General features: G+C 34.7%; 1 protein-coding gene across 2 annotated transcripts in view; it reads left to right on the forward strand.

Annotated features, from left to right (window-relative positions):
• The window catches only part of Cenpc (centromere protein C), a 51,979-nt gene extending 42,816 nt beyond the window's left edge, over positions 1 to 9,163 (forward strand). For both annotated transcript variants that reach the window (XM_070012250.1, XM_070012251.1), the window contains 7 exons: positions 594 to 653; positions 2,303 to 2,407; positions 3,342 to 3,470; positions 4,082 to 4,177; positions 5,784 to 5,938; positions 7,506 to 7,596; positions 8,975 to 9,163. In XM_070012250.1, the coding sequence (XP_069868351.1) occupies positions 594 to 653; positions 2,303 to 2,407; positions 3,342 to 3,470; positions 4,082 to 4,177; positions 5,784 to 5,938; positions 7,506 to 7,596; positions 8,975 to 9,045 (707 nt within the window). In that variant the 3' untranslated portion in view covers positions 9,046 to 9,163. The remainder of the gene's footprint in view (positions 1 to 593; positions 654 to 2,302; positions 2,408 to 3,341; positions 3,471 to 4,081; positions 4,178 to 5,783; positions 5,939 to 7,505; positions 7,597 to 8,974) is intronic.
• Positions 9,164 to 10,739: the final 1,576 nt, after the last annotated feature.

Raw genomic sequence — 10,739 nt, forward strand, 5'->3', positions numbered from 1 at the left:
GTTTACACCTATATTTTTGAGTGGATCATAGGTTACATTAATTCTGCAGAATTCATCAGTGCTTTATTTCTCCTGTTAGTGAACAATAGAAAAATTGTGTTTGCTATATTTAACTGGTAATGGTATTTAAGTTTATTCATTGTGTCAAAAACTAGAGAAATGTCGGGGCTGGGAAGGTGGCTCAGTGGTAGAGCACTTGCCTTGCATGCATGAGGTCCTGGGTTCGATTCCTCAGCACCACACAAGCAAAAAGAAAAAAGCCGGAAGTGGCGCTGTGGCTCAAGTGGTAGAGCGCTAGCCTTGAGCTGAAGAGCTGAGGGACAGCACCTAGGCCCAGAGTTCAGGCCCCACGACCGGACCCAAAAAAAAAACAAAAAAACAAAAAAACTAGAGAAATGTTATATTACTATATTGTTTTTTCTTAGTTTTCCTTCCTTTACAATGAAAAGGAGAAAAGTAGTAAAATGTATTGTCCTGTCAAGTTTTGCTTAAATTACACTTTACTTGGCCAAGTCAACATGGAATTTAAGTGAATGTAGGTCAACATGGAATATGAAGGCATTAGTTATAACATTATCGTTTGCATTTTACAGATGGTTCACCAGTAAAAAGATCTAAAGTAGCACCAGATAAGAAATTACATCATAAATTAGGTAAGTCTTTTGTATATTATTTCCACTGAAGAATGGAATGCTACTAAGTCTCAACCAAAAAAAAAAAAAAAAAAAAATTGCAGTGGTGTAGGTTGAACCCAGGGCTTTGGGCATGTTAGTCTGGTGTTTTTTTTGTGTGTGTGTTTTTTCTTTTTTGGGGTCCGGTCATGGGGCCTGGGCGCTGTCCCTCGGCTCTTCAGCTCAAGGCTAATGCTCTACTACTTGAGCCACAGCGCCGCTTCCGGCTTTTTTCTTTTTTCTTATGTGGTTCTGAGGAATCGAACCCAGGGCCTCATGCATGCAAGGCAAGCGCTCTGCCACTGAGCCACCTTCCCAACCCATAGTCTGGTGTTTTATCACTGAGCTACATCCCAGCATTTGTTTATTTTGGTAGGTGGGGCAAAGTCACAGTCACCAGCTGCATTCTAGAGAGGTGATTATATAACGGAACTCATTACCTTGAGAATAATATGTCTACCACATAATACTGATTTAGTTGGAAAATTTTAATTGTTTAGGGATTTTCATAGTACTAATTTGGAATCTATACTACTTTTTAAAATAACTTGCTGTCTTGAGGACAGAAGTTGGGACAAAAGAGAATTATGGTAAAAGTTGCCTGAAAGTTACCAAATAGGAAGAGTAAGAACCAGTTTCTTAGAGGGCAAGGAGAAGAAGAAGAAGGAAGAGAAGGAAGGGAGGGAGAAAAATAGCAGGAGGGAGAAGAGGGGGGAGGGAGGAAGAATGGGAAAGGAAAGGAGTTTATGAAAGTGTAGGTATAAAATAAAAGATTATGGAAGAATTAGGTAAACAAAAAGGTAAATGTTAGAAAGTTTTAGACAAATTAGAATTTAAAGTTAAAACTGATTAAGGGTAGGCAGAGTGCCTATAGGCTCATGCCTATAATCCTAGCTACTCAGGAGGCTGAGATTCCAGGATCAAGGTTCAAAGCCAGGCCTGGCCACAGAAGTCCATGAAGACTCTTTATTTCCAACTATTCACCAAAAAACAAAAACCAGAAGTAGAGTTGTGAGTCAAGTGGTAGAATGCTAGTCTTGAGCACAAAAACTCAGAGATAGCACCCAGGCCCTAAGTTCAAGTCCTAGGACCACCATACACACACATACACAAAACTTGATTAAGGTTAAAGCTGAAGTTGATAAGGTCTTAATGATAGTCATTTATGAAGAAGATAGAAAAATTAAAGTTGTATGTGCCAAATAACCTAGCAACTGACTATGAATAAAGAAAAATAAATTGAAAAAGCAAGAAGATACTCACTAAAACAATATAATTATAATGGAGAGCTTTCAGAATTAGAAATCATTAGGACACACAGCATAGAAGGATATAGGAATTTGACAGTATAACAAAAAAGTATTTCATATATGCAAGTTTGCATTGTTTAGATGAAGATGAGTGCCTTCCACATTGTTAGCCCTGGGAATTAGCAAGGTTATAGTCTTGATCCATTTAGAAGCCTGATTTTGCATTGGCTCTTCTTTCTCTATCTGTAAAATCATATCTTAAAATTTTGTTTTTCTAGCTTTTTTTCTAGAAGCATTTATGATTTAAAAGATAATATGAATCCCATGACTAAACAATCCTCTTGACTGAATATTTACATTTTAATCTAAAATCTTTTTCAGTATTACCTTCCCATACACCAAATGTTCGAAGGACCAAGAGAATACGTTTGAGACCTTTGGAATACTGGCGAGGGGAGCGAGTAGATTATCATGAGAGACCATCAGGTGAAGTTTTACCTTACATTATAGAAAACTAAGCCTTGCACCACTCAGTTGCTCAGGCCTATAATCCTCAGGAGACCAAGATTTGAGAACAGCCCAATAAACAAATGCTTGAGACTTTTATCTCCAATTAAACAGTTAAAAGCTGGAAGTAGATGTGTGGTTCAAGTAATAAATTGCCAGCTATGAGAGAAAAAGCTAAGAGCTGGCACCAAAAGAAAAAAAAAAACTAAAAAGTTCTATAACTCATGTACTAGGTCTGTAACTCATGTACCAGGTACTGTCCTATATATTTACATGCATTACCTCATTTAATCATTACCTTCCAAAAACAGGATAAGAGTAGGTTTAGGATCCAGATTTACCTGATTACTGCAGAGGGGATCATTAAAAAAAAAAAATCTCTTTGGTACCTAGTTGATTGTACGCTTTGTTGTGTTTTATTATTTTCTGACAAGGTTTCTAGTTACATCAAATGAAACATTAGATTAGAACAAGAATATAATAGCTGGTTAAGTTGAAGTATTTTCCATAATTATATTTATCAACCATTGTCTAATATTTTTCTATAAAGTAGAAGCAATTAGGCAATAAACTATAGTGTTATCTTAAAATTCTTTTGGTGAGTAGACTTCAGAGGACACACATATATATCCTACTACTAAGTCATTATTGGCTTCTGCTTTTTTTGTTTTAACCAACTTCACTGAAAACTATTGATTTCAAGTAATTATTTAGTCATATTTTATCAATGTGTCTAGACTTTTAGATAGTAGAGACACATTAAAACTGATTAGTATTGTGTTTGAAATTGAGCTATTTGCTATAGAATCTAGTAATATCTGGATGCTTTAAGTGGAAATGGAACATACTTAAAGAGTTTTGTTTCAAGTTTTTTTGCTTGATATTTTTTACCTTCTTTGTTGTTGAATTTCAGGAGGATTTGTGATTGGTGGAATACTATCCCCAGACATAGTATCATCTAAAAGGAAAGCAAAAGAAAATGTGGGCAAAGTGAACAAAATAACTAATAGGAAAAGGATCTGTCTTGACAGCAATGAAAGAAGTATGAACTTATTCTTAAAAGTAACTTTTATATTTTATTTTAAATAACAATTCTTTGGGAAGAAACTGCAAAATTTGAGATTTTTGTTTAAGAATTTCTGATATAATGAAGTAAAAGTCCAACTTTTTTGTCAAGTTTTTAAAGTAAGCTACTTTTATTCTTAGAAAAGTGTCATTAATGGCATGTTCTTAAACATTTTCTCTTGAGTAAATTACACAGACAAAATGGAACTTTCTTTTTCCATACCCACACTGTGGTTACAGTAGACATTTTAATAATTTTTTTCTAAAGTTTATTGTGTAATTCTGTTTTTCACAGTATGTAAAATTCCATTTAGATTGTTCATGAAATAAGCATTTGAGTTCATATGTTATATTGGGTTTACAGAAAAATAGGAAGTTTTGGATATGTGCTTCTATATTAAATCATTGTGGGATATTTTTTGAATGTTTTTGAATTTTTGTGTATCATAGTGACAATTTATAAACAAAAAGTGATATCTGTCAGTTTTTTTTGCATAACTTCTCTAACTGTATTTTGTATTGGACTTTTTAAATATAACTGAGAAGAATTTTAAGTAAGTTTATATTTTAATGGTATCTCTTTCACAGAAAATCAAGTTAAAGTAACTTTGGATATACCTGTAGGAGATCCTTTGCAGCCAACAGAAGTAAAGGACCCAGAAACAAGAGAGACTATTCATATGGGTAAATTCAAGAATGATATGGAAGATTTTTAATGATAACAAACTGGTGACTTTATGATTCATATGCCTACTTTCTTCACTCTTTTAGCACTGATGGCTTAATTCCAATAAGCATCCTATATGAGAAGAACTGTGGAGAAATATGGATAGCATTCTATCAGGGACTTACTGCTCTCTAGACTGCAAGTGTTAACATTGCAATCAGGAAGATTATCTTAGCTAGGCACTGGTGGCTCATTTGTGAACTCCTATCTATTTGGAAGGCTAAGAGCTGGCCTGGGGAAGAAAAGTTCTGGGAGTGTGGCTCAAATGGTATAGTGCTATTTTAGCGTGCACAAAGCCTTGAGGACAGCCAAAGAATAAGTGTTACCCCTTACCCAAGAGAGTCTGGGTCTTTTTTTTTTTTTTTTAACTAGAAAATAATATGAGAACAGGAGTTGTTCATGGATAAAATATCAAGTTAGTTCGAAGACCCCAGGATCTACTCATTATGGGGCCAGGCATGGATTATGGCAGAGCCAGGCAGTTTTTTGAATCTGTGGATCTATCATAGTACTGAAGACACAAATCCTTTGTGAGGGTGACCATCAAGGACATCAGTGAGCTATACCAATATCAGCCTCAATTAGTAAGCCTGGCAGAAATCCTAGAAGCCTCTTGCTTAGTTTCTGGGATGCCCATAGAGAAAGATCCCAAGTGGTAGATTATAGATGGGTGGAGGCTTAGGACATAGGGACTTGTCTATTTACCAGTCAATATTTACATACAGTAAATAGGTAAAATATCTCATCAATTGTTAGGACTGTGCCTGTTAGTAAAAAGGATTATTTATCCTAAGCCAGAGTATGAATAGGTCAAACACAATGGTAGCAATGATATTTCCTTTTAGAATTTTGGTTTTGAAATAGATTTCACTTTACATCTTAAGTTATTATTTTGGCAGAAGCTGATGATTAAACAAAGCTGATGATTAAATAATGTGTTAATTATAGGACTGGAGCAGTCATTGGGAATTTTTTGAAAGTAAAATAGTGAACAAGAATAGTCTTAAATTGATTAAATAAAGACTTATTTAATTACTTATTTTCATGATGATGAGCTATTTGTATTATAGGCTATACTCTTTAAAAATATACTCTTTTTTGTATTTCAACTTATTTTCCATTTTAGCTTTAATAGAAAGAACAATAATTCCATTATTATGATGCTAAAACTAACAATGCCTACTTTGAGCCAGACATTGTTTTAAATAGTTTAAATACATTAACTCTGATGTTCATAGCAGCTGGTTAGCATAGCTTAACGATTATTCATTTTTTACAGAAAGGGAAATTGAAGTACAGAGGAAGGGAGGGAGGGATAAAAGAGAGAAGGGTAGCACATAAGCACAGTTGTATGCCTGGGTATGTAATTAACTTGCCTTCAGTTAAGCTGTGTGTGAAATTTGACCTCTGGTATTTCAGCTTCAGAATAGAAGGTCATCAATGGTAACAATGTTTATTTATGTAAGGCAAGTTTTATATCTAGAAATAACTTTATTATAAAAAAGTATGTATAATATTAATCAACATCATTGTTATTGCTTTGCATTACTGTTTTTCCCCTAGATCTTATAAGGCTCCGAGATACATACCAGTTTTTTATTGAGCATGGTGAGTTGAGAGTATATAAAACACTGGATACACCATTTTTTTCTACTGGGAAATTGATATTAGGACCCTGTGAAGAAAAGGGAAAGCAGCATGTTGGCCAAGATATATTGGTGAGTTATTTTTTTAAATATTCTTTAATTTTTGTTGGTTGCAAGGTTAGAATTCAGGACCTGGGTGCTGTCCCTGAGCCTCTTTGTGTTCATGGCCACAGTGCCACTCCTGGTTTTTGTGTGGTTAATTGTAGACAAGAATCTCACTAGGTCTTTTTTGCCTGGGCTTCCTGTGAACTGTGATCCTCAGATCTCAGCCTCCTGGGTAGCTAGGATTACAGGCGTGATGTTGTCCGCCTCTTGTTTTTTATAGATATACTTGTGATTTATTGAATTTGATGAGGCATTAAAGTGTTATTTTCTTCGTTATGATGTCATATTACTCTGAATCCTGTTGTTGCACAGAATTTTTTTTTAAATATCTTAAGTCTCTTTGGAGTCAATTAGCGAAAGTTTATTTAAAAATACTAGATTATTGAAAGAAATGACTTTGATCAAGATATATTCATAAACTGCCTTGTTAAATGACAACCCAACTACTTAACTACTAATTAACTACTTAAAGGTAATAAAAAAAGTTATTGGATACAAAAAAAGATACTAGTTCTGTGTATTACACTATAACCTTAGGTTATGGAATTTAAGGCATGATCTTTACTTAAAGGATTTTAGATTATAAATTTCCAAATCATTGGAATTTCAGAACTGGAGAGCATTATAGAGATTGTCTAATCATATTTCTCTGATTATGCATTTGAGAAGCCAAAATTAAAAGACTTCAAAAACTATTTAGAAGCCAAAATTAAAAGACTTCAAAAATTCTTTAAGTAGGGACCAGTAGTATGTGCCTATTAATAAATTGGGAGGCAGAGGAAGAAAGGTCTGGAGTTTGAAGCCAACCTGGGTAAAGTTAGCAAGAGGAGACAGTATATTAGAAACAAAAGGGCTTTGAGCGTAGTTCAAGAGGTGGAATGCTTACTAAACCATTATAAGGCTCTGGTTTTAGTCCTCAGTACCACAAAGTACTGATAATATTACAGCAACATTGTCTTTTAACTGGTTAGCAATAGAATCAAAGTCACCTTTGTCCTCATTGGAGACATATCCATGCAATGTTGATCTTGGGTGTATGTGTGTAATCCTGTATTCTGAACTTGAAAATTGTAGAATTTTTTTTTATTTTTTTATTTTTTTAAATTGTAGAATTTTAAGGTATCTAATGTGCCTTCATTTAAAAAACGTACTTAAAAAAATTATAGCTAAGGGGGTCCAGTCATGGGGCCTGAACTCTGGGCCTAGGTGCTGTCCCTCAGCATTTCAGCTCAAGTCTAGTGCTCTACTACTTGAGCCACAGCGCCACTTCCGGCTTTTTTCTTTTTGCTTATGTGGTGCTGAGGAATCGAACCCAGGGCCTCAGGCATGCAAGGCAAGCGCTCTACCACTGCGCCACCTTCCCAGCCCCAAGGATATTGTTTAATATGCAATCTCTTAGGAATCTGAAAGGATGAAGTCAACAAAATAGGTTCTGAAGATTTGAGAGTTATCCAAAGAGAGTTATTATTCTGCATATTGTATTTCCTGTAAGGAAATCTGAAATGTCATTATTGTGATTCAATGTATTTTGTAGGTTTTTTATGTCAGTTTTGGTGATCTTTTGTGTACCTTACATGAAACACCTTACAGAATAACTACTGGGGATTCATTTTATGTTCCTTCAGGTAAGAATAGCAAAAGACATTTTATTTCATGTAGTTTAAATATGTATTTGTTGCTTATGTACACCATGAAAACTAAAGAAGCCACAATGGACAAAATGAAGTACTAACCAGACATCAGTGGGTCACACTTATAATCCTAGTTACTCACAAGGCTGTAAGGCAGGAGATCACATTTTGCAGCCAGTCTGGGCAGAAAAGTCTGAAAGATTTCCATTTTTAAAACAGCAAAAAGCAGGGCTGAAGGCTTGCCTCTAGTGATGCCAGCTGAGCAAGCACAAGAACTTGAATGACCCTGAGTTCAACCCCTGGAATGGGGGAGGCAGGGAGAAGTACTGTCAAAGTAGTTGGGTACATATTTTTATTTTACCATTTGATAAATGTATAGTGTTTTTGCAAATAAGGGAAACCATGGGACCTATGTTTCTTTGGGCCTGGCTTACTTCACTTAATATAATTTTTTCCAAGTTTTTCCATTTCCTAACAAATGGGGCAATGTCATTCTTTCTGATGGAGGCATAGAATTCCATTGTGTGTATATACCACATTTTCTTGATCCATTCATCTACTGAGGGGCATCTGGGTTGGTTCCATATCTTAGCTATGGTAAATAATGCTGCAGTAAACCTAGTTGTGCAGGTAGCTTTAGTGTGGTCTTGTTTGTGAACATTTGGGTAAATGCCCAAAAGTGGGATTGCTGGATCATAGGGGAGCTCTATGTGGAGTCTTTTGAGGAACCTCCATACTACTTTATAAGTTCTTTTTTATAGCTACACCATTCTCTAAGAGCTTGGGAAGAATATCCCTGTAGAGCTTACATTTTGATGCCAGGAAACACTTTTTATGTACTTCTTATGTATTAACAGTGTTGTTTGTTAATATTTATTAATTCAGTTAATTATAATGTGTAGTTATTTCTAATACATGGAAAGTCAAAGTAATGGTAATCACCGTCTCAAATGACCCTGTCCATTTGTATTTCATTTTTGCTGTCAAAGAAACTCATTTAGTGTGTTAAGAACAGCTTTTGCCTTTAAAAAATTTTGAAATCTGTGTTTTACTTAACATTGTACCTTTTATACTTCCTTATGTATGTATAGATCTAGTTCAGGGAAACCTCATGATGATTGCTTTCAGGCAGAGGTTTTCTTGCACCATGTCTAATTTATTTCTACATTTGCTACAGAATGCTGAGAAATTTATATTCTTTCAGGCTTTATCTAAATTAAGAGGTAATGGTTAACACTTAGATCTTCTAATTCATGATTTAGAGTTAGATGAATTGTTTTTCTGTTAAATTCTGCAATGTTCAGATGATGATGGAATGCTTGGACTCCTATGGAGATGGAAATAATTTTTTTTCTTATTGCTTCACTTTTAGGTAATTATTACAACATCAAAAACCTCCTGAATGAAGAAAGTGTTCTTCTATTTACTCAAATAAAGAGATGAAAAGGCAAAGTTTAAATGTGTTTGTGTGTGTAAATATATTATGTACATATTGCACACATGTGTATATATAAACATATATACGTATATATGAAATAACTATAGTTGGGATGTTTTTGTAATTGTCATTTTAAAATAAAAATTTTATTCAGTTTTATGTAAATTTGGATTAAACATTTCATATTTTTAGTAAACATTTCATACTGCCATATGTACCTTCTAATTTTTCCATGAATACCCACCTTGCCTCTAGTGATGTCCCTGTTGATGATACTATTTTAATAACATAGAAGGAATATGAAATCATCTGCACAATGAATATAGAACACATCCTTGCCAGAAGAAATTGTCTATTCATTTAGAACCATTCCAAATATAAGACCATTGATAATTAATCTAATAATAGAAAACTGCATATAGTAAATAGACTGTCTGTATTAGTTTCCTAGGACTTAGTTGACAAAACACCACTCGTGACTTAAATTGTTTTGTCTCAAAGCAAGATGTCATCATGGTAGTGTTGTCTTAGAACCTGTAGCGGATAACTTCCTTCTTTCTAATTTCTGTTGGCTTGCTGGCAGTCTTTGGCATTCCTTGGTTTGTAACTATAGCCCTTCAATCCTTGCCCATGCTGACTAATTTATTCTAATGAAGACTTCTGTAGTGATATGACACTGATGTGATTTCTGTTCATGTATTGTATTGTCTGGTTATATTGTCTATATTTATATTATATAGTTTTTTTTTTTTTTTTTTTTGGTCGTGAGGCTGGAACTTTGGGGTTGGGTGCTGTCCCTGCGCTCCTCAGCTCAAGGTGAGCACTCTACCACTTGAGCCAGAGCGCCATGTCTGGTTTTCTAGTGGTTTATTGGGAGATAAGAGTCTCACAGACTTTCCTGCCTGGGCTGGCTTTGAACTGTGATCCTCAGATCTCAGCCTCCTGATTAGCTAGGATTACAGGCGTGAGCCACCGGCATCTGGCTATATTAGTTTTTTTAACTAGAAAATTAAGATGGACATTTTACTGCAAAATGTAGTAACATTGAAACGTCTCCCTACAGAAGCGCTATTTCCATATTGTAAGTAATACTTGGGATCCTTTTCAAAAGGAAATCTAGGCAGCTTTCATTGGATTCTCTGACTTCAGTATTTTCTTCAGTCAAATATAAAGTATATCCTTAATCCATTTGACATTGTAATTTCCTTTAGGTCATAGTTTCTTTAATAGTATATGTGAGAAATTGTATATTAGCATAAATCCAAATGCTTAAAGTACTTAGTCAAATTATTTACACCCTCTCACCCTGTCTGATTGGCACCTTCTTCCCCAAATAATCCTGCTTTTCTTTCTTGTATTCTTTTTCTTCTTTTCTTCAAATCTAGATGCTACATATAAGCAAAAAAAAAAAAAACCCAAACAAACAAACATAAAACCCCCAAAATATGGTATTTGTCTTTCTGAGCCTGGTTTTAATCACCTACACTCTTTTGGGCAGGATTGTGCAGTGGCAGGGTTTTGGTGTAGTTTCTCACAGTTACTGGGTGGTAGCTCATTTTCTTTCTTTTTTTAAAATGTTTTGTGAAAATACTGTACAGAGGGGTTACAGGTACATGAACAAGGTAATGAGTACATTTCTTATCAAGCATTTTTGCCTCCTTTGTTTTCCCCCTACATTCCCTTTCCTCCCACCTGCACA

The sequence above is a fragment of the Dipodomys merriami genome, unplaced genomic scaffold (assembly GCF_024711535.1).
Source record: "Dipodomys merriami isolate MVZ:Mamm:240054 unplaced genomic scaffold, mDipMer1.0.p SCAF_9, whole genome shotgun sequence".
Taxonomy (NCBI): domain Eukaryota; kingdom Metazoa; phylum Chordata; class Mammalia; order Rodentia; family Heteromyidae; genus Dipodomys; species Dipodomys merriami.